This window comes from Vanessa tameamea, chromosome 25 (assembly GCF_037043105.1).
Source record: "Vanessa tameamea isolate UH-Manoa-2023 chromosome 25, ilVanTame1 primary haplotype, whole genome shotgun sequence".
Lineage (NCBI taxonomy): Eukaryota > Metazoa > Arthropoda > Insecta > Lepidoptera > Nymphalidae > Vanessa > Vanessa tameamea.
In genome coordinates, this window is record NC_087333.1 from 8,643,263 (window position 1) to 8,668,390 (window position 25,128).

The 25,128-nt window shown below is 34.4% G+C and overlaps 3 protein-coding genes and 1 long non-coding RNA gene across 4 annotated transcripts; 3 read left to right on the forward strand and 1 right to left on the reverse strand.

Annotated features, from left to right (window-relative positions):
* Nucleotides 1–271: 271 nt before the first annotated feature.
* Vih (vihar) lies at nt 272–1,297 on the reverse strand. The gene is made up of 2 exons (XM_026629456.2): nt 1,056–1,297; nt 272–983 (listed from the first exon to the last, which is right to left on the reverse strand). The coding sequence occupies exons 1-2, from the start codon at nt 1,253–1,255 to the stop codon at nt 554–556; spliced, it is 630 nt and encodes a 209-aa protein (XP_026485241.1). The 5' UTR covers nt 1,256–1,297; the 3' UTR covers nt 272–553.
* A 6,410-nt stretch (nt 1,298–7,707) lies between these two features.
* On the forward strand, nt 7,708–11,067 carry LOC135194151 (uncharacterized). The gene is made up of 3 exons (XR_010309672.1): nt 7,708–7,993; nt 10,398–10,506; nt 10,839–11,067. It is a non-coding gene; the product is annotated as an uncharacterized LOC135194151 (long non-coding RNA).
* LOC113392858 (splicing regulator SDE2) lies at nt 8,085–9,073 on the forward strand. The gene has a single exon (XM_026629452.2). The coding sequence runs from the start codon at nt 8,230–8,232 to the stop codon at nt 8,950–8,952; it is 723 nt and encodes a 240-aa protein (XP_026485237.2). The 5' UTR covers nt 8,085–8,229; the 3' UTR covers nt 8,953–9,073.
* Nucleotides 11,068–17,940: 6,873 nt separating the features above from the next.
* On the forward strand, nt 17,941–22,512 carry LOC113392870 (beta-1,3-galactosyltransferase 5-like). The gene is made up of 5 exons (XM_026629474.2): nt 17,941–18,112; nt 19,129–19,312; nt 20,244–20,463; nt 20,935–21,057; nt 21,785–22,512. Exons 1-5 carry the CDS (start codon nt 17,955–17,957, stop codon nt 22,087–22,089), a joined length of 990 nt encoding a protein of 329 aa, XP_026485259.2. The 5' UTR covers nt 17,941–17,954; the 3' UTR covers nt 22,090–22,512.
* The last annotated feature ends 2,616 nt before the right edge of the window (nt 22,513–25,128 follow it).

A 25,128-nucleotide genomic window follows, 5' to 3' on the forward strand; every position in this document is an offset into this window, starting at 1 on the left:
ACAAAATAGCTTGATTATCAAAAATAGTCAAAACTAAGTTTAGTTTTAACTTGTAACATGAAATGATATAAACTGCACTCGACATTCTTATTTCAGTCAACTGCTTTTTACCTGTTTTATATTAGAAAAATAAGTTTGTAATTATAATTGCATCATAAATACCAGAGGTTTGTACAGCATTATAATTTTTTTATTCATAATGTTAATTTTTTTTAATAGCATTACAAAAGGCAACAATATTAGGTATTAAATGAGTGATTAAAGAAAACAATTTATGGAATTGAACTAAATAATTGTATTTGTCAGTGATCTTAATACACACTCCTCAAAACCAGGTGATAAGCAATAGATCCAGAATTTAATAGTTTACAATAAATAAAAAAAATTAAATGGAAACAATTTGACTTAAACAATATCTTTAGTTAGTCAACTTAGAATTTATAATCTGTAACAAATATGAATTGAATTAAACGTGCCAACACCCATCCAGTCATCACATTCACAACACAAAATATAATTGAACCCAACATCCTTCAGCCGACCAGTACTTGAACTATGAGTCTCTATGCTTATTGTAAAATTCATCTAAATATTTCTTATAGGCGGGCTGGTTGTTCCATAGATACGATGCTTGCTGATTTAAGGGGCTCTGTGTGTTGGGCTCGGCTAACAAGCTCTGTATCGATAATAAAACTGTACGGACGTCATAAAGAGCCGTCCATTTGTCTTTTAATATATCCAAACATATTGATCCACATCCGTCTACGTTGGGGTGAAAGCAAGGTGTTAAGAATTTTACTACAGGTGGTGCATAAGGATATGAATTTGGAAATTCCAGGGACAGTTTGTACTTGTGGCCCGCGTAAACAGTCTCCAGCGGACCGTTGATCGTACCGATCCATTTAAAAAGATTTTCACTTTCTGGAAACGCTGATATTCCTTTGTCTGCACATCGCATCAACTCCATAAGCTCCTTCTGCAATCTGTTAGAACGGGTACCAGTAAGTAACTTGCCAATATAAGGCATAATAGTTAATAAATAAGAAAAATCTTACCGTTTGCTCACAGCGTGATTATCCTTTAATTTTATGGTGTCCTCATTCTGTTTGGCGGGATTTGACGAAGACGCGTAATGAGGGTTAATGTTTTGAGCCATAATATTCCAGAAATCGAAATAAGATATCACTCGGTGTCTGTTAGGAGACGACGACTTCCTGTTAATTTTAAAAAGCTCAAATTTTATTGGATATTTCATTCATTTGACAGCAAAGCACTAATGGCGTCAATCACCGAGCATAGACTATAAACATCTAGTGTTTAAAAATTGAAATGAACGTGTCAAGTAAATTTAAAATCAATAAATTTCATATTTATTCTAAAGGACCAAGCAATTGATTGATCGATTCAATAAAAAATTGCTACGAATATTTAATACTTTACTAGAATTAAACAAAAATATATTTAGTAATTATTTATAATTTGAAGAGAATCGGAGATACTATTCCCGTTCCGATTTCTTAGAGATAAAATGAGGTTTTTATGCCTTGATATTTGTAACCAATATAAACCTTCGCTGTTGGATTTATTCGCCAGTATGTATTTAAAATAGGGTTGCTCAGTATAATAATTATACTAGTCAATGGGCCAACTTGTTTTATAGCGCTGGGGTCAGTGAAATTATACGGGTGAAATAATAAATTCTTATTATAAATATACAAATTGACAAATTACTGGTCACGTGATGCCGTTGCATAAAATGTCGACGGAAAAATTAACAGTTTTTTTCGAAGGAAGGAACTGTCTGTGGTATTGTTTACTATACGTGCGTGATTTCTAAATTAGGTTTTATCTACTAATATCGCTTAGTTTCCTCTCCTCCTAGCGCTTCAATTTAGCACTCATTCACACTCCCCAAATTTATTGGTACTAAATTGAACTATAACGACTCCGATCAAGGCCCTTTTATTGTCCACGCCTAACGAGTGGACCCATCAGCTGGTTATATAATTAGTTTACTTAAATTTGCCCAAATTATTTACAGAAGCAAGGTCTCTGGTGTTCTCAAGGGAGGAATTTAATCAGCAGGACGCAACCGTGTTGTTGTTGAATTTGAGAATGCTTCTTCTGCCAATAATTTCATTGACAGTCCATTTTTCCAGGAGCTTAATTATAAAATAATTATCCCAGCTTTTCCCATTACCCGAATGGGTATTGTGAAGCAAATCCCCATCGACTGGTCTATGGAAGAGTTCTTGAGTAGTATCGAATGCTACACCCCTGGTTGCCGGGCTATAAAAGTAAACAGGCTGAACCGTAAATCTGTCACTGACGGTAAAACTGAGTGGTTACCCACTCAAACAGTTGTTGTGACATTTTTAGGTCAAACCTTGCCTGAGAGAACCTTTTTTTGCTACACTTCGCTTCCAGTAACCCTTTATTCCCTTCCCACTATTAAATGCAATAATTGCTGTCGCTTTGGGCACACTCAAGAAAAATGCAGGTCCAAACCAAGGTGCTTTATGTGTGCTCAACCTCATCATGGACGTTCCTGTCAAGTACCCCGTAGTGAGGCTACATGTCTGTCCTGCTCAGGTCCACATCTGACCCCAATTGCTCAGAACATATGAGACAGAATCAAATAAAAATTGTGATGTTAGAGGGAAATATGCCATACTCTGAAGCCTCTCTCCGTTTTCGCCCTACCCGTCGCTCTTTTGCTGACTCTGTACGCTCTTCTCCCAACTCTATGTCCACTCCCACTCGCCCTACGATGAGCCCTCTCACTTCAATTTATGAAATCTCCAGCCCTTTAATCCCTGCTGTTTCATCCCAACGGAAAACTGTACCTCTCAACCAACGACCTCGCCCTCCCCTTAGTAAGGAATTCGACAAAGAAGCTCACTCTGCCCTAATTAGTTCTCCAAAATCTTCCCAACCTAATGGCTGTGCTCTTATAACTTCAGATAGTCATCCTAGACAAAATCCTGAATTATCTGATAGCATCCAACTTTTGCTTTCTTTAATCGATATTATTACCAAGTATAATATCAGTTTACCTTACACTGTCACAGAAAAACTTAATCAGTTCACTCCTAATTCTTTTAATAAAAATGGCGACAATTCTTCAATGGAATTGCAAGAGCATTAGGCATAAAAAACATGAAATTATCTCTCTAATTATTTCCTACCATCCTCATATTTTGGCCATCTCGGAGACATGGTTAAAGCCGGATTTGCGTTTTCGGGTTCCTGGATATTCATATCTCCGCGATGATCATGTAATGGATGAGATGGAAGTGCCCTTCTTCTTAAACATTCCCTTATCTATTCATTGATTCCTCTCCCTCCCCACTCTCCCTCTTTTAATATTGTAGCCTTAAGGGCTATAAATACAACCTTCGTGTCAATTTATATTCCTTCTCCTAATTCTTCCATTATTTCCGAACTAAACTCTATCCTCTTAACTCTTCCTATCCCTTTAGTTGTTGTAGGTGATTTCAACTGCCATCATACTATGTGGGGTTCCCTTTAGTGTGAGTACCCTTCTGCTCACCTCATTGATTTGTTTGATAATAATAACCTTTGTTTATTAAATGATGGCTCGCCTACTAGAAGAACTCCTCCATCTCAGAATCCCAGTTGTGTTGACGTGTTGACTTGTCCTTAACGTCTCCCAATCTGGCATCTCAGTGTAACTGGTAGGTATTATCCTGTTCATATGGTAGTGATCATCTTCTTCTCCCATAGTTCTTATCTCCTTATCCCATAGTTTCGTATCTCGAAGGCTAAGTGGGCAGAATTTCAGCAATACGTTACAAGCCAGACAGATATATTTCCTGTAATAACTGTTGACAGTTTCTGTAATAACTTTTTACAAACTTATAATGATTTTATTTCTGCTTTATTAACTTCGGCCAATCAATTTATCCCAATTAAAAAGTCTCCTAAAGATTTCATTCCTTCCACCCCTTGGTGGGATTATGAATGCACGGAAATCATCCGCAAACGGGATGAGATGGAAGAGGTCTTTATGGAATTTCTGTAAACCACTAAAATTTTCAAAGTACAAATGCCAAATCAAAAAGGGAATTATCCTTGAAGAAACGTAACGGCTGGTTTCGCTTCTGTGAGAGTGAAAAAAATAAAAACTTCCGAGGTTCTTTCAGTGATAGTAATCCTGTTTCTAACGATCTTTCTGTCTGGCTCTGTGATTTTTTGGATAGACTGGCTCCACCTTTTGTTCCTCCTGAAAATTGTTTTCCTTCATCTTCCCCTTCTCCTCCTTCCTATAATCGAATGGATGATCCTTTTACATTTAATGAGCTTTGCTCTGTTTTAGACAATCTTCAAGACTCCTCCCTTGGTATTGATGGTATTCCTTACTCTTTTTTGACTGTTCAAAATTAATTTTACTCTCTATTCTTAACAAAATTTATGAAACTGGGTTTGTTCCTGAGTCATGGAAACATCAAATCATCATTCCTATCCTTAAACTCCATAAAGATCCTAAAGATCCCTCTCAAGGGGACACCATCTTGTTGGTGTCTTTCTTGACGTCACTTCAGCTTATGATAATGTTCTCCTCCCGCTACTCAGGCAGAAAATGCTCCAGCTGAGTCTTCCCGCGGGGATGATTAATATCATATGTAACCTTTTCATGAAGTCCTCCCCCATAAAAGCTGTCCAAGTAGAATGTCTGGATCCTCCCTTATTTCTTCGTAGATAATATCTTTATGATTGATTTCTCTACAAAGATGTTCAAAATTCTCGCCACCCATTACTTACTTCTCTTTGTCACCTTTCAAATTTTATTCCATCTTCAACTTATTGGAATCATAAAGAAGCTCCTTGCCTTTTCAAAAGTTATGAAAAATTTATTGCAGCATCTCCTCTTTTTCAATTTCCTGGTAATCCTTTGTTTGCTGTCCCTTTTGATGCACTTGTTTTTAGGCCCAATGTAATTACATATTTTGATATTGATAAAGAAGATCCTGTAGCCAACGTTCGGTTTAAAAAACTGTTAAATGAGCACTTTCCCGGGTGGCGAACTATGTTTACAGACGCCTCTAAACTATCTGCAGATGTCCCTGTGGGTTCAGTGGTGTGGGTTCCTGACATGAAGCTGACTCTTAGTTTTAAATGCTCTCCCAGGATATCTGTTTTTTCTGGAGAAACAATAGCTATTTATGAAGCTGTATCCCTGGTAGAATCCCACAACCTTAATAAAACCATAATTTTTACTGATAGTCGCAGTTGTTTAGAGGATATATTAAAATTTCCCTTACGTTCTGGAGATGTTCACCCAATCAACATCAAAACTCGGGAACTTCTTTTTAAGTGTCACTCTGCTGGAATTGAGGTACCCCTTGCATGGATTCCTGGACACTCCGGGATTTCTGGCAATGAACAGGCTGATATATGTGCTAAGTGGTCTATTCGCAATTGTACGGAGACTTATGCTAACTGTTTTGCCCAAGATTTGCGTTCTGTCGCTAAAATTGATTTGAATAAGCGCTGGAATGATGTATGGAACTGTACCCGTCATGTAAAAGGTAAATTTATGGCAGTTTGCAACCTGATATTCCATTAAAACCCTGGTTTTTTGAGTTTCGTAACTGCTCTAAATTTTCTACTTCAACCATAATTCGGTTGCGTCTTGGCCATAATTGCAGCCCTCATTTTTTATCAAAGATCAGGGTTCGGGACCCCTCTTTATGTGAATGTGGCCTTGATGAGATTGCATTGCACCAAATTTCCTGTTTCAATGTATGATGTTCTTCCTCCTTCTTTCCCTCGCCCTTTCAACCTGTCCTGTATTTTGTCTTCTTCAGAGATCTCTATTATAACTATTTTATTTAAGTATATTGAAAGATATAACATTAAACTTTAAGTAAGTTTAAGTATATATTATTTATATAATAAGCATATTTATGTAGGTAGTTTTATTATTTTGTATCTTAGTGGGTGTTGGTGTTGGTATATTATATTGTGATATCCTATTTGTTTTAGATCGTGCTACTGGTCAATTGGCAGAACGAAAAAGTGCTGTTTCAAGAAACCACGTGTATTTTTCAACTCTGACACTGGCAGAATTGTCAACCCATTGACAGAAGCCATAAATATAATAAATAATTAAAATAATAAAAATTAACAGGTGGAGTGAGAGAGAGAAAATATATACAAGCGATCGGTCTAGCAACTTAAGGAAATCTCTATTTTAATTTTCGCAAAGTTGCATTTCAATATTACTTTTTGTGTCCAATTATTATTCAAGACAATTTTTACCTAAATATATAACCTGGTACCTTAAAAAACTAGTTCAAATTGCAAAGTGTTAAAGTGTAATATTCATTTATTTACAATTTAATATGTAATTTGTTTTCATAAAATAAAAATAAAACAGTCGATATTTTTTTCCAACATGTGAAGTATACACTGTAAGCTATCTTTAAAAGTTTGATTATACTAACTTTTGCGTAGACATTTTGGAGACCTACAAATCTCACTAAAGATGTAGTGTAACTTATTATTTTTTTAAGAAGTATCGGTTACTTATATTGCCTCCGGCTTTCTTGATAATGTCATTGATATAATATACTTCATCAAATTAAAACTAGACTACATGGGAATATTTTTTTGTACTTCCAAATATATAAATGATCTGAAACTCAAGATATTTCTTTGGATGTATGTCTTACATTTATCATTTTTGATATATGATGGAGCAGCTTACTCTGAGGATGACATTTAATTCCCCTAAAATAGTATATTTTTTAAGCAAGCAGAAAACCCGAATTGTTCGACATAAATACCAACTTTTTCTTGAATTTCTCGCAGAACCTTGTTTTCCTATTTCGTGTTTCACTTTTTGTTTTAAAAAATGTAATATGTAATACCGACTAAGAAAAAAAATAGCGGTACCCACTCCGCCTCTTTGGTGGGCATCACGGGTTCGCCTTGCATGCTCCCGTAACGCCCTGATGGTTTTTCCACTCATGCGGGCCTTCAATATAGAGGCATATTTAGAAAAACAACTGAGTCTATTTTAAAAATTGCTGTGCTTAATGTGCTCTATATTTTTTAAAAAGTAAAATATCAAGTCAATGTTATGAAATTTTCGTTTGAACGTACCACCCAGAAATCAAATGTTTTGGTTTTCTCAAAAATGTTGTTGGCATATATTATATATATAGACCACTTTTTATGTGAGGTAAAATAGCCAAGATTTTCTTATTCGATCAGTAGGCACGTTTAAAGCACGTCCTTTATCAACCACTTGACAGACTCACTATTGACGATATCAGCTTGGTTGGTAATATACGTTAGACATCGTTACAAGCCGGCAACGCATAGGCGTATGTCACCGTTATTCCTCCCTCTCGACGTCGATGGGTCCTGGGACCTTTGGGACGTGTCTATACTGACCCCTTAAGTGAGCTCCCACTATTGAACAACTATAGTATCAGAATTCAAATAGAAAACTGATTTAGTGTTTGTTTCTGAATATTTATATTTAACAGTACTAAAACTGTATTTTTTTATCTTTTACTTTAAGTGTTAAAGAGTGATTTTTTCTTATTTTATAAATAGAACCATCGCTTAATAATAGTTGGGAAAATAAAAAAAAACTTATGGATCTTTTATTATTTATATAATAAAATCAACAGATGTAATTTACATTCGCCTATTTTAAAATAATTTAATCAATCTATTTGCTTAATGAAATCGTAATAAACAATGATGTTAATCTAAATAGAAAACGTAGTACGTGTATAAAACACAATAAAAAAATAATAGCAAACTTTCACTTTCTTTTGTGCTTTAGATGTTCAATTATGCGTGAAATTAGGGTGAACGGTAGATGATATGGTTAGAGTTTGAATATTGTATAAAAGTTTCGAACAGCTATTATAAACCTCCAGTATTTGTAAAGCTTTTAGTGTAAACGAATAAATTTAAATTAATCAATAAATTTAGAGGAATGATGCAGACAGTGAGTATCTACTTTTTAATTTTTAAAGATTTACACTGTTTTTTACGGTTTTATGTGATTTCGTATCTGTGTCTTTTCTCGCAGATATTGTCGTTAGGTCATGTCATGTCTGATATCTCACGTCATGTCATGTTATCTTATTAATTGTCAATTGTTTGTGAAGATATAATACGTTTGCAATTTGTTTTGTGATTATTTTAAATAATATTAGTAAATAGTTATATACATTTTCTATAATGGCTTCTACAATTTACTTTGAAAATCATATATTGTCGAATATTCAGTGCACAGACGTATCAGATTTGAAGAGCATTATTTCATCACAATATGGTGTTCATTCCGACGATTTATTCGTTGTTATCAATGGTAAGAAAGCCATAGATGAATCGAGTCTGCTTAATAGTAATAATGTCGTCAGAATTTTCACGAGACTCGTTGGTGGGAAAGGCGGATTCGGGTCTATGTTGCGAGCCATTGGCGCTCAGATCGAGAAAACCACAAATCGGGAAGCGTGTCGAGATCTTTCCGGGAGACGGTTACGTGATATCAACGAAGAGAAAAGATTAAGAAAATGGTTGGAGGGACAAGACGAGCGCGAGCGGGAGGCTGTTGAAAGGAAACAGAAAAAGTTGGAGAGGTTGATCGCTGAACCAAAGATTAAAGTAAACTTAAACCCAGAATACGAAAAAGAGCGTGAAGAATTACCTGAACGTGTAAGTGCAGCCATAGATGCAGGCTGGCAAGCAGCAGGGTCATCAAAAGAAGGTACGAAGAGGAAAATAGAAGATAATCAGAGTAAAAATAAAAAGAAGCCCAAGTTGTGGATAGATGCTGAATTATCAGACTGTTCGTCTTTAAGCGAAGATGAAGAGGAAGAACTCAAAATAAACACCGCACAAACTGTTTCGACGGACAGTGGAAATGAATCTGACAGAGTATCGGAGTGTAGTAAAGCCTAGTATACATAGTGATTAGATATTGGACTTAGGATATTTAAGCTGTTATAGGTCATTAGTCTGAAATATACATTTAGGTTTACTTAAATTATCTATGAATATATTAATACCCAAGTTATTGTAGCTTAATTACTTCTATATAGTGTGACTACAATAATTTCTTATATAAGTATATTTCAAAATATAAAACTCAGACTGTTTGGGGACTTGACGTCATAATAATAATGTCCATAGCGTACAGATATAATTTTGTTTTGCTATCAAATATCACATAATCCCTTAAATACTAATTTAATAATAATGTAAATATGAGTTAAATACATACTTAAAAATTATTTTAAAAAAAATAACAGTAACATCTTAATAATTAAAGTACATGTATTTAATGTAAATTAACAAATTTAATGTTTTTAATTTAAAATAAATTAAACATTCTTTTATCAAACAATCCTTTAAAGAATATTTTTTTATATTGCATTATATTACACTAGTCTTAATTTTTTTAATTTTATTCAATATTTATAAGATAAGACTGTCTTATAAATGTAATTGATTTTGTAATATAGGGCTAATTTGTTGCAAAATCTAAAACGAGATTTTGTTTAGAAAGAGAAATATTCATACTTAGATACTTTTAATACAGTATGTTATAGAAGTAAAAATTAATATAACTATCACATTACTAATAAGACTATTAATAATTACATATATATTTCTTTATATATTCAATCTCAATATTATGAAGACAAATTTAATTGCTTCGGCATTTCATACAATATTTTTTATATTATCGAGAGCTTTTTTCCAAATGATTTGTAGTAATATGATAGAAACAAATATGAATTCTGCCCTTTTAAATTCTTGAAATTTGAATGTTTAACATTATGTAGAAAAGCAGCTAGTCATAGTATGTCAGTTTTGTCGCTGTCATTCAATCTAACTTTGTCCACCACAAAATGACATGGGTGTCGAAATTGTCCAGAATGGCTTGAAGAAACAGATGTTAAGACTGTATGACTTTGCATATCTTTATATAGTTTTATATACAGAGGCATAGGGATGCATATTTGTGAATTTTTTAACAACAGGATTGATATTGATGAATATTTTTGTGTGTGTTTGTGTGACTGGATGGTTTAGATAGTAGAAACAGTGACAGAAAGTTTATTATTTCTTATTTGACCCATACAAATATCTAGTACATACATAATTAGATTGTTTGGTTTATTGTGATCAACATATAACTACAGCTACAGCTTTCAAAATGACAAAACTGCCACTTGAATCATAGATTGTAAGGAGTTTTAATGTAAGATTATTAAATAAAGTCAGTTTAATTATAATTGTTTTTGTTTTCCTTGATTAGGAATGAATCATTTAGTTTTGATAAAAAAAAATCGATAACATTTTATATGTATTAAAGAATATATATTTTTTATTGTTTACAGAAAATGCTTTGGTATACCCTGTTTCTTTTATCCCTCATGGCGTTGGTCGCGACCAGACCTCAAGAATCGGAGTATGATGATGGAGAAGAAAGAGCTGATGACAGAAAAGGTTCTTTTTTAATTTTGTTAGTAGGCGGAGGGGAATATAGGCCATCTGGTGGTAAGTGGTCACCACCGAACGTAGACATTGGTGCCTTAAGAAAATTTAACCATACCTTAGATCACTAATACGCCACCAATTTTGCGAACTAAGCTGGTACACCTACCTCACCAATTTTATTAAAAAAAAGTTGACCTTGCGTTTACTATCATAACGAGCTTATTTAAACTTTTGCATCTTTCAAAGGATACCTAGATGATTAACATTATATTATATTTTACCTAATAGTACTCATACCTGTACATTTTTAATATTATACATAAAACTGACATTATTTTCAGATGAGGTAAGCCGCGTTCAAATTAAGGTTTACCGAGGACCAACTAAGCATGATGGATACGCTCCTTGGGGCTTTTGGGTAAAGCAGCCATCTGACGAGGATTAGAGAATATGCTATATTTTTCTGGCAGACAAGTTTACTACCTGCTTAAAAATATTAAAAAAAAACAGAATAATAAAATATTAGTTCAATGCTCTATTTTTCGTTAAAATTGTTTTTGTTTATAATATGGAAAATGGTTATTTAAGTTAAATAAGGCTTAGTATAAAACATTCTTACAATAAGGAATGAAAAGTAAAACATGTATTAATTAATATGATATTTTTAATTAGTAAGTTAGTCGTTAATAGCTGATGGAATGGTGAACCACCAAAGATTATGTAATAGAATATAATATTTTTATTTACTATAATTTGTATTAAAATAAAGGTTTTTTTCTTATCTACATTAAATTGATTTTAATATATTTAGATTATTTATAATAAAAATATCCATGCCATCCATTATTTGATTCATTTTATTAATATGTTTTTATAGATGTAAAACTATTTAGGAAAAAAATAATATCCAATGCATACGATCATAAACCTCTAACCATAATAAAATATAATGATGTTGATTTTAATTTAAATCATTCAGTACAAATTGAGAAGTCTATAATAATAAAATTATTGTCTTTGAATGACATTAAAACTGTCAATTTTAAATATAATATTTTCAAACGGTGATTGATTATTTAAATACATTTAATATTAATTTAGTGAATAATTAATGTGACGTGGCTGAATAGTGACCATTAAATACACATCATTTATATTACAACAGTATTTATGTATAAGGTAAACAATCTAACTTTTTTAAATACCTTACGTATTCGCGCTCATTTTGCTAATTAAGAAAGGACTTTTGGAAATTTCAATGTTAAGGGGGAAATGACATGGGAAACTTTTTATGAATTTAACCCGTTCTTAGTCGGGCAACTAGTAAAGCAGATTGTAGATTCTTAAAGCGTATATAAGACGCGAAAATTAACTTTTGAATTACGTTCAATCACATAATTTTATTTATCGAGACCGCGGATCGACACACGCAGCGCAAGTGCCTACCATCCAGGAGGATCCATGACCAGATGAAGGTGGTGAGACCCGTCTAGAATTAGAATGCGGAAGGCGGTGAATCGGGAGCTTCGACTGCTGATTGATGTATTGATTGACATTTTTGGAATTGGGATTTCATATTGGCTCGATTTTGGAGGACATGATACCGATTTTTTGTCCTATTTAACTCGCTTATGTTTACGACAAACATTTTTTTTCTTAGTTATATCCTATAGTACAAGATAGACAAGAACGTTAATTTTAATTTTAAATAGTTTGTCCAAATACTGGTAAGAGTTACAACTATAGTTCGCTGCAGTGCTAATCTTCCTTACGTCATTTAATCAATCAGTTAAAATATACATCGCGAGATATAATACGCTTAGAGAATAGCTTTCTCGCGACCAAAACGTCGTAAGCGCCGGAAATTTAATGACTTATGCTTTTCGTTCAACGAAGTATAACAAGATGTTATGATTTAGCAGTTTTTAGGATGGCGTTGTCTTTAAAAATACATATATTTCTTCTATTGTGGTATTACTATAATATTAGCTACGTATTTAATCATTTGAAGAACAAGTAATTTTTAAGTATTTATTTGTTTATTTATTTATTTAATTTAAGTATTGATTTGTATTTAAGAATACATACTTTAATTCGGAATTCACGTACGCGCCCCTACACCGCATAAATGGCAAAGTCTAATTGTCAGGTGAACAGTATACAGTTCAGTCGAATCGAACGGAGTGAGTATTTCGATAATCACATCTAAATTCTACTACATATCTATGACTACAGCTATCTTAGGAGGAAACGGAAACACAATGACATTGTTTACACAGATCACCTTTCGTCTGTTTTTTTTTTATCGAATTTGGTCGTCGATAGATAAGAAAAAAGATAATAGATAAGAAATTATATCGACAGCTTTAGTTTATAACGTCAATAGTCATGGTTGAACACTTAAACGGCAAAGGGAATTTAAATCCAATGATTGTGGGGCTTTAAACGTATTATTCGAATAGTATTATTGAGTTATTAGTGCATTTTTTTGGAAACTTAGTATATATAGTTTACGGTGAATTCTCGTGCAGGCACATATTGGTATGTATAAACTAATAATTCATACGGCTTTATACATTAGGTGTATATTCCGTAACCTTATAAGTTATCTGTGTTCAAGAAAACACGGCGTTTTAGTGTGAAAGACAAACTAACAAATATATATCCCATTTATAGTACGAGGGACTTAATCTAGCTTTTATTAGAAAGGATGTCCTTAACGTTCAAAAAGAGAACAAAATAATCAGTTCGTTTTCAAAACGAGTAATAAATTATAGGTGCAAAATAAAATACAGATAAAATAGAAAATTTAAAATACATTCTAATTAATAAAAATGCAAAATATATATTGTTATTTAAATGAACGCAACTGTAGTGTTTGATATCAGTTTTTATCCTAAGCGTGACAATGTTTAAGACTGCCTTTGAGTATTGTGAACACTCGTCTTCTTGTATTTGGTGTACAGTATAGTATATTTATTGTTAAAAACATATATTGTTAATAAGATATATTCATAACAGTTAGTGACGTTAGTTATACATATTCCAAAATAAAATATTAATACTTTTATAATTTAATAAAATTTTATAATTTAATGACGACCTCCGTGGTCGAGTAGTGTTTACACCGGTTTTAATGGGTACGCCACTCCGAGGTCCCGGGCGAGTCGATGTAGAAAAAGTTTTCTATATTGTCTTGGGTCTGGTGTTTGTGGTACCGTCGTTACTTCTGATGTCCATAACACAAGTGCTTTAGCTACTTACATTGGGATCAGAGTAACGCGTTTTTTAATCACTTTATACCTATATTGTACTCAGACGTCGTTGAAAATTAATCGTTATATATAAATAAAAAACCGTAATTGAATCATAATCAAAATTTAAATAAACTTATTCAAGTAGGCTTTCACGACCACGTTTCAATCGACATTTTACGGAATCGTATCAAATGTTAAGTTACCACCGGTTCGGAAAGTCGATTGCACCGAATCGAATCGACAGCAAAATTCAAAGTGTTTTTCAAGAATCCCGGGTGTATTTAATTAATGATCCCGGTGATGCACTCATCGCGTGCGCATGAGTATATTTATTATTAACTCTTGTATAAAGACGTTTGTACTCGAGACAATTTGCTATTGATGGAGCGCGGGAGCATTATGCAGCTACAAAAGCGAATACGAATCAATTAAATTAAATGAATATTCCCGGTATTGCGATACGGCGCGTCTATTTGTTGTTTCGTCAAAAGTGCTGTCACTTTTTTAATTACTATTGACGCAAAAAGCCATTAAACAAAGAATTGACGGAAGTGTTCATTAATATTTGTATTCGCTATATTGCTCCAGTTTATTGTTCCGCGCGCTCCAGGGCCTTTTGTTTTATAATCTGAGGAAACGTGCTGATAAAGATTAAGCATAGGATACACATGCTAAGTAAAAGTATGCTAATTTGAATATGATGCTTTTTGATTAAAAAACTCTAATGATTAGGTCAGCACCTTGGAAACTAAGATGTTATGTCCCTTGTGCCTGTAGTCACACTGGCTCATTCACCTTCTAACCAGACTGGAACGAAACAATACAACGTATTGAGCCCTACCGCCAAGTTTTCATGGTTTTTCAAAGATTCCATCCGACATATTTAAACGTATGATAGTTAAGTGGTGCTTTGTTGCTTATCTATTGGGAAGTCTCAGCTCTCCTTACAAGAAATGTAGTATAACTTTTTACAGCATGTGTTCTAGGCGTTACGACAATTTGTAAACAGTCTGTACTGTTGTTACGTTTCGCCCAGTATTGTACGACGTCTGTGTGGTAGTGCTGTGTTACAATAATCAATGTTGCCTCTGACGGTTATATTTATTAATGTCTTTGGTAATTTACTACTACAGCAAAAAAACTGGTGATTTTTTGGTCATTGTGATCGCATTCAACTTTTTCAATTGCTTCCGTAATGTTCGGAATCTGTTGCAATATGTTTGTAAAGTATTATCGGTTACGACTTGCGCTAAAATTATGCTATTTTCTTACATAAATATATGTATTTATGTATATGTATTTATGGAACTAGCGTTGAGAGAAGGAGAATAACGTGGCTGGTAGAACAGCTCCTTCATAGCAAAATATCCATGGTTTCAAGCCGGAGTCTAGTACCACGCCCGGTGACGTTGTCACTGAAGTTGTGACAAGCCAGTAGAGGTCTATATTTACATTATCAGGAGAGAAAATGTATAATTCTGTTATGTTATGTTATTAACTGGTTGCCGCCCGCGACTTGGCTCGCGTTTTCGCGCCTTCAGGTGTTGCGCAAAGTATATATGGAGTTAAAGCATGCTTCATACCGAATTTCATAAAATTCAGTTCATTAGTTTGGCCGTGAAAGAGGAACAGATAGACAGACAGACAGACAGACTGAGTTACTTTCGCTTGTATAATATTAGTGTAGATAAAAAAAATCTTCAAATGTTAGTTGTAATAAGTCATTATTGTTACGAACATTCAATTACACTACGATTAAAGTTGGAGAATGAACTTTTTGTTCTCTTGATTTATAATATAATAAAATAATATACCGTTATGTGGCATATAAATCAGACATACAAGTATATATGCTATCGCGAATATATCTGTTGAGATATATAAATAGCTTACTTAAACTTTTCACAGTTGAAACGTATTCTCGTTAAAGGTGCCATATTCACTAAGAGCATTCGCGTGTAACGCTAACAGTTCAGACAAGATCAGACAGTTGTATGAATCAATATCATGAATATCAGGAAGTTTCTCCACACATTCATCATATTATATTTTTTATTATATTCTACCGTCAAACAGTACTACTTAGTATTTTTGTGAAGGGTCAGTGAGCCAGTGTAACCACGGGCACAAGAGACATAACAATTCAGCTCCCAAGGTTAGTGGCGCATTGGTTATCTAAGAAATGATTAAAATTTCATATGACGCCAATGTCTATGGCATTGGTGATCTGTTATCATCAGGTGGGCCATTTGCCACTCAGTCTAATAATAAAAACAAGAAGAATAATGCAGTGCGCGCACTTGTAATGTGACAGCTTCGAACATTACAGTTGTGAGTACAGACAGTGCGCAATACCAGTAATGTAACACAATACAGTCTCGGTCGTATCGTTCAACATTACCAGTATAAATACTAATGGTAGAAATGTTTGTGAAAGGTTATATCGCCATGCCGTTCAGAATTGAAACTGGCAAACGATTAAAACTTTTCGTAAAATACTTCAACAAATATAATTCAACAAGTTTACATTCATAGGTCCAGGATTCTGGAACTCGATCTGCACTAATTCATAATAGGTGTTCCGAAAGGATGTTTTCCAGGTCCTTATTTATTTTTGGTATATGGAAGTGATCTCCCTTTGTAAGTTGAAAGAATAGTAAGCAAAATATGACGATGTAAACAATATATTAGTACTGACACACAAATTCTAAGAAAGTAAAGTATCTAAGAATCACCGTAAACTCGAAACTGAAGTGGAATCTCCACATAACGTCCCTAATATGAAGATTTAGGTCTACAGGATAGTTAGAAAAGTTAGGCAACTGTATATCAATTCGCTTACGAAGACGGCTTTTAGCGACGCTCGTCCTTATAAGATATTTTTGATGAATTTTGCGTGAGATTATTAATACAAAAATAGCAAACAAGAAATACAAATTACACTGTGTTTGTTAATGTGCCCCTAAACGAAATGTATTTGATAATAATTGTGCGTCTTCGTGAGTGAACATGTCTATAACTGATATTGGTACTGTATAATTGAATACTCAGATGAATTTCTTTATAAAACGTATTATTTCAGATAAATGGGTGACAGTAGCGTGCTTTGTTTACAATATTTGAGTAAGTATTTTAAGTACGTTTTACTTTCAAGTTATAAACACTTTAGAAAAATACTTCAAATAATAATTTCCAATGACGAACCGTTAATAATCATTTCATCTTAGTATGAGAAACAGTATCAAAATCCTCACCTCTTCCGCTGTTAAAGAGAGGGTTTAAAGTTTATTATACGACGATTTTCCATTGCGCATTGGGTTTACATGATACAGAATAATTCATCTCGACGCGTACAGATTTTAGCACGATGGCTTGTATCGCCGTGTACGGTGACATTAAAAACACAAATTAAGCATTTGAAAGCTGAGCCGATTTGATGCTTTCTTCCCGAATTTGAGTCAAAGTCAAAGTTCAAAAAATAGAAATTATTTTCTACGACTATTTTACCAATTTTAAAACAATATATTATTTATTCAAATAGGTTCATAAAATCACTTTTGAATTAATGATACCAAATGCAACAAAGAGTATTAAATACTGGATTATTCTTGTTTACTATATTCAAGAAATAATTCGTTTTGCTTACCAATAGGATAATGAACTACGAGTCGTACTTCAGAAGCTACCCATAACAAAATGACAATCAGATAATTCTTCTATCCGTAAGCGAAACGAATGGTTTTGTGACTGCGGTCCAAACGAACTTTGTTTTTTTAAATAAGTTTAGTATTGTCTTCCTATTGTTGTTAACTAATCTGGATTGTTAACGTTATTTATTGTGACGACCTCCGTGGTCGAGTAGTGTGTACACCGGTTTTCATGGGTACGCCACTCCAAGGTCCCGGGTTCGATTCCCGGCCGAGTCGATGTAGAAAAACTTCATTAGTTTTCTATGTTGTCTTGGGTCTGGGTGTTTGTGGTACCGTCGTTACTTCTGATGTCCATAACACAAGTGCTTTAGCTACTTACATTGGGATCAGAGTGATGTATGTGATGTTGTCCAATATTTATTTATATTTATTTATTTATATTTATTTATTTATTTATCTATCGGAGTATGCTTCACATGAACATGTCGAGCCTTCATCGAAGAATACAGACTCATTATTTTTCCCACTAGTTCCACGTAAAAAAGGTATAATGATTCGGCTAGCGTTCATAACATTGACATTATCGTCTCTGTTGTCCGCGTGGTGGCTGGCCGGCGTCACGGGCGAGGCGTTACTACTGCCTCTCCCCCTGCAGCAGCTGGACCATTTCAGACTGAACAGGAATTTGAAGAGCTACCTCGATAAAATGTAAGATGATTTGTTTTGAAACACATTTTTACCATGAGTCCTAACACATCAAGTTTAGCTGGATGAATCTAAGCTGTGTATTTAAATATTTTGAAAAATTAAGTATGTTAAGTATATGTACTAATCTTAGTGCTGGCATGACTACCTATATCCTGTTATAATCGAACAAACCTTGGATGTTAAAGAGTAACCTAGTAACACTCTTTCACTAATATATCTTTATTTATAATATAATACTATTCTACTGAGCCAGTGGTTAGAACGCGTGCATTTTAATCGATGACTTTGGGTTCAAACCCAGGCAAGCACCACTGAATTTTCATGTGCTTAATTTGTGTTTATAATTCATCTCGTGCTCGGCGGTGAAGGAAAACATCGTGAGGAAACCTGAATGTGTCTAATTTCAACGGAATTCTGACACATGTGTATTCCACCAACCCGCATTGGAGCAGCGTGGTGTTCCAAAAACCTTCTCCTCAAAGGGAGAGGAGGCCTTAGTCCAGCAGCAGCAGCACATTCCAAACGCAATTTGTTCGCAAATGCAAAGTGAATAATTATGGTAGACTATTCAAACTCTCGTCCAATCACATCGCTCAATTTGGTGTCAAATGTTATTTATTTGTCTTTTGTCTTCTTGTTGGAATAAGTTGGAAAAAGCTATAGATTTATTGAGCCACTCGCCATGACAGGACGATTTCGGATTGAGGATGTGAAGAGATCGTTCTTTACTCATAGGTCGGAGTTTTATGGAAACCTGTATTAAATTTTATGGGTTTAAGTTATAATAACAATTGTTTCTCTTTTTCTAAGAAATTGTATTAACATTTTCCAACTTTAAGACCGTTAGCCAACTCTCAAGACGCAGCGTGGTGATCATTTCGTTCAACACGTTGAAATCTCATCCACAGTGGTAATGACTTTGGACAGCGGTGACTTACCTCAGGTGTCTCAGCGTCATCTTTTGCGTTCCTATTATAAATTGATACGTAATTTTTCTTTACATATGCCCTTTGCAGTGATGTTCTCATCGAACCGTCGTCCACAGTGTGCTCACAGAAAAAGGATATACCAGTTTTAGTGTTAGTGACGTCATCGCCATCACGCTTCGACCATCGCGAGGCGATTAGAAGCACGTGGGCGAAGCATCTACCGACATACTTCATAATGGGTTTGAATGGACCTTCTGTGGAAGATTTGATGGTAAGTTATTGTGCCCCTTATCACTTACATAGTGGTCGAATATATTCCCTGATATATTTTGCAATACGTTTACCCAAAGTGCGCCTGCAGTTTTAACGAAAAGACCGCCTGTTGGACCTCATGCAGCTTTTGTAAATCCTCATATATATTTTAGTTTTATTTTTCGGAATGCAATAAGGAATATGTGAATAAATAAGTTGAACATTATATAGCGTACTTCTTATAAAAGTACATGTGTGTCTATATGTCCGTCCTGACGTTGTATCGTAAAGTAAGGATTTCATGGTAAAGGTGGTTTACAGAACTGACAGAAATCGTCTCCGACCTTGTCCTCTAATTCTTTTTCTCGCTCTTTCTTTCTCTAATGTGTACGGTTACATAATTATTTAAAATTATTTTTTGTTATTGTTTTAATTGACACGGGATTTTAAGAACAATTTTCATTTTCATTGAATAATTCTCAAAAGTTGTTAATTTATTTTTGTAACGCTACAATATATACTAAGTGGAGCCGAGTCGAAGTACAAGCCAAAGCCAAAGCTATGCCACGACAGTTAGTGCTAGAATTGCCCGCCAAACCGTCCCCGCAAAGGTCACCCAAACCTTAAATCCGCAAAAAGTCACAGGTTCACTATTAGTGACGTAAAATCCGATTATACAGTGAGTGGAATTGATCACACGAACCATTCTTTTCGGAACGTCATCCGCTAGTTTATGCAAGAGAGACTGCTGCCGATGGCAACGGATCGGAAAGAATATAAAAGAGTTGTAAAGTGATAAAAGATAAACATAATAGTTATCGCCTCACGTTTGATTTTATTTATATTGTATCTGTTATTTAATACGTAGGATATTGACTTCATCTCAACCGCGCCGCTGGACGCCTCTCACTTTTTGTTTTTATATGATTCGACCATTTTTTGTCGCTCAGGTTGATAATTACGTAGAAGCAAAGAAGTATAGTGATGTTATTATATACAATTTTCAAGATCACTACCAGAACTTGACTCTGAAGACTGCGCTCATGCTCAAATGGACATCGGAGCACTGTCCCACGGAACTAATGCTGTTCAAGACCGATGATGATGTGTTAGTGAACCCTTGGATGATGAAGCGGGTCTTGGAGGAGACGTCGGGGAGTGATCTTGTAGGTAATTGTCTTTCGATTCTACTTGTTTTTGAAGTGCCTTCAAAAATAGGATACAGTAACAGCCTGTAAATTTTCCCACTGCTGGGTTAAGGTCTCCTCACAGTATGAGGAGAAGATTTGGAGCATATTCCACCATGCTGCTCCAATGACAAAATTTCTTTGAAATTAGACACATGTAGGTTTCTCACGAAGTTTTCATCCCCCGCCGAGCACGAGAGGAATTATAAACATAAATTAAGCATGTGAATGAATATTCAGTGTTGCTTCATCCCGAAATCATCGGCTAAGGTGCAAGCCTTCTAACCACGGGGCCATCTCGGCTCCTAGAAATAGGGTAGGACGTATTTACTCATCACATACGAAGTGTTTAGTACTGCTTTTTTAAAATTCGAGAGTTTTCCGACATTATCTGCGAAGGTGCAGTTATTTTAGTATACTTTCAACAAAGATTTTTGGTGGTAAATTTTTTCAGGATACAGGAAAATGAACAACTACCTCCACCGCGACGAGTACAGCAAGTGGTACTCGCCTCGGTGGCTGCATCGGCAAGACTTCATCCCCGAGTATCTCTCTGGGACAGGATATCTCATAAATGGTAAATATTTACGTCGTCTGTTATTTAAAAAGAAATAAGAAATTGTTCATTGATTACATTTCAAAGCCTGACTACCAACTACGCTAAATATATTTGAGTTATTTATGTATAAAGCAGGAAGACAGATGGTAAATGGACTACCTACTAGATGGTAAGTGGTCGTCTTAGCTCGTAGACATTGCACTGTAAGAAATATTAACCATCACCTATATAGCCAACCTTGGGAACTAAGATGGTAAGATTTAATGTTCTTCATTGACATAGTCTGTTATTAAAATGGTGGAAAAGACTAGCTGCTGAGTTTCTTGCCGGTTCTTCGCGGTAGAATCTACTTTTCGAACCGGTAACGTGACGATCGAAAAGTGCTTTTACGAGTCTACTTGAATGTAATGATTGCAGTTACATTGGCTCACTCGCCTTTTAAATCGGTGCACAACCGTATCGAGTATTTGTATTTGGTTAAATGTTTATTTGTAATACAAAACTGTATACATGTCATTACCAAGTGGCTACAGTTGTGAGTTCAGTCAACTAATCCACCCTGTCGGCTGCTTGAGCGACTTGGTTCGTCCGTTGGGAGCCGCTAGCAACGAGATATGTGGTAGGCGGTGGTACCCCCTACCTACCCAGATGGACGCGCTGGCTGCTTCCTATCTTCACTCCGCCATTAAGAAATTCCTTTCAGAATAATCCAGTAACAATTATTGTCATGTTTGCTTATTTTCAGGTAAACTCATTAAGAAGATTCTAGAGACGGCATTTGAAGTGCCGATGATTAATTTAGAAGACGTCTACTTCACTTATTTAGTGTCTAAGCTGAAGTTGGGTCTTAAGTTGACCCATGATCACAGACTGAGCCCCTATAAGCCCCTGTTGAGCTTGGGCTGCTTGTACGCGGGTCTGGCGTCAGCTCACAGTCTGACGCCGGAGGAAATGCTGAACGCATGGCCGCGAGTCGAAGGCCCACTCCCAGCGAAGAGTTTTTGTGACCGTTTTGTTGATACGTACTGGAATGAGTGGTTTTTGTATTGATTTCGTCAAATTGTACAGCCCCCCCCCCTAAATCTGTGTTTTAATCGTTGTTTTAATTGTTTTTACGTCTTACTTTTTTGAAATATCAGCATATATGTAGCATTTGATATATTGATTGTCTATGGGACGCGCCCTACCAGAGAGTAAAGCACGAAACTGTGAAGGATGCAGAAGATTCAAAAGTTTAATTAAGTTATTTATGTATGCAAGGTGTTACGGACACATTTTTAAGTTAAAAAGCTATATTTTTCCCTCCGATTAGGCCCGAAGCTACTCGCCTATAGTGATTATATAAGTTTAGAAGTTTTGATTACGTTCTATTTTTATAATTGACTTTTGTAAATATTACTTAAGTACCTACTTTAAATGAGTCTGTGTTTATAATTCCCGTGCTCGCCGGTCAAGGTAAACGTCGTGAGGAAACCTGCATCTGATTTACATAAAAAGCGTGGGGGGATACGTCTCCTCCTAAAGGGGAGTTAACTCAGCCGTAGGACATTTAAATTGACTGGACTTTAGTGTAGGTTTGTAATAAAAGTGCAAACCACTTTTTGATCTCAATATTTAGATTCCTATGTAATGTTATTTATATCTTTGTGTTGTAAATATTAGAAGTAAATAATTATTTTTGACATAAGAGATGTATAATTTTTTTTAAATATTTCTATTTATACAAATAAACCGTTTGCTCAAATGATTTGTTTTATTTAATCTGTGTTACAGTCCTGTGTAGTCGTGATTGGATGACGTTCAAAATGGCGGACAAAATGGCTGAATGCTAACTTATAATATTATGATTGCGAGAATTAGTTTTTGTGATAAGATTTCACGTCTTAATTATTAATTTCAGTAGTTTAAGATGACAAAATGAAATCACGTTTTATAATAATTCTCCAACAAATATATTTTTCAACAACTTCCAATCGTCTCATTATTTCTCGTGACCGATCAATCTTTTAAGAAAAAGAAGTATGTATTTGTCTTAAACAGTCTTAAACAGTGCGCCAAATGAAATAGTATTAATTAAAGTTTAACTAATTATTAAGCAACTAATTATAGCAATAATTTTATAAATGTAAAATAAATAGCTTCGATTATAAACATTATATATAATAATGTGATATAATTAATTATGACATCCTATGACGTAACATCATATAGCCAGGCTAGGGCTAGGGCTAGGGCTAGGGCTAGGGCTACTCGCTAACACTACTTAACTATTACGCTCAGCCGATGGACATTAAATTCTATACAATCTGCCAGGCGACGACAACGAAAACTAGTATGTAATATTCGGAATTAAAATATTTTAAATTCTTGAAGTTAGGTTATGTCACAAATAATGCCTGGAAGTGATAAATAAAAAAAAATAGTTTACTGAATCAGTATATTTCAATTATATGTATATATAAATATATATATGTAGCTCATGTTCGTTGATTTGCTTAAATTAAAAAGATAAATTCATAAATAACAGTCACACTTTTCGGAACGCAATTTTTAAAACAGATCCCCGCTAATAAATCTTGGCGCACGTAACTATTTGTCAGTTTTTTCGTTTTCTGCTAATTTAGCATTACTTACAAATAAAAATACTATTTTTTTTAAATAATAGTAAGAATTTGAACCGAGCTGCGCTAGTGGTTGGAACGCGTACGTCCTAACCGATGGCGACAGGAGGATTCATCTCGTGCTCCACGGAGAAGAAAAACATCGTGAGGAAACCTGCTGGTGTCTAACTTCAAAGAAATACTGCCACACGTGTACCGACTCGCATTCTAGCAGCATGGTGAAATAAGGTCCAAAACTTCTACTGAAATGGAAACCCTTAGCATTGCACTGAAATAATACTGTTACTTTTTTATTAAATAAAAATTTCTCTTCTAAACAACTAATAGTTTTAATAAAAATAATGCTTACAATTTACTTTTGTAAATAATTTATCGGTTAGACTATACGATACACCGTGGGGCTGAGCTGTTGTATTTCATTTCGATTTGTAAAGTGCATTTATAAACATATTGAATGTTCACACATATATCACATTTTTAAAATACATTGAACTTTCTCACAATTATCAAGTGTTTATGATATTATTTCATTTTAAAATTAATTAATTAAAAATCTCTTTGGTGGCCTAGGTAAGCCTGTTTGGATAAGTATCGTCATATGTTCTAACGCCGAACAACAATACTTAGATTTTTTGTGTTTCAGTTTGAAGGATTAGTATAAGAACAGGCTCAAGGAACATAGTACATAGTACCCAAGGTTGGTCGCACACGGCTGATGCGAGGGTAATTAAAATTATTATATATATCCATGTATACAATACTAGGTTGCGCCTCCGTCTTCACCCCGTTTTCGGGGGCGGTGGTAGAGTTTAAGTATATAATAGCCTATGTCCTTGGGGGTCATAAAAAAAATCATCAAATTCGGTTCTGTGTTTTATCCGTGAAGGCGTAACAGACGGAGTTAATGTCGTATTTATAATATTAGTATATCAAATCAAATATATTTTATTCAATTAAACTTTACAATAAAGCATTTTTGAATCGTCATTATTTGAACTCTACTACCGTTTCAGAAAACAGCCTCCGGCGACAAGAAGACCTTTAGCGGAATGCAGGGGTTACAGTTTTAATTTTTTTGTATTAATAGTATGTGTATCAGCTTTTATGGATTATTTTTATATTCTTCCATATAAACACGATATATTGTGTCGCAGCCGTTAATATACCTTTTTCTTTAAAATTTCGCGTCATGATATCCTAGAACGAATATTATAAATGGTTCGGAGAGTTCTTTCTACAGAATAAATATAATTTCAATAACTGCGGGACTACCCCATAACAAACGTACCATAAGATGATTATCACCAAAATAAACTAGTCTAGCAGTACTTATGTTTTCGAATTGTTTTGATTGCATAACTAGCGCTTCTTAGTTTCCCTGCTAGGGCAGATAAATAGGCGCCTCACTGCTAATTAGTTAATCCCTATAAAGACCGTCGAATTAACAAACTCAAGTCTTTCATTGTTC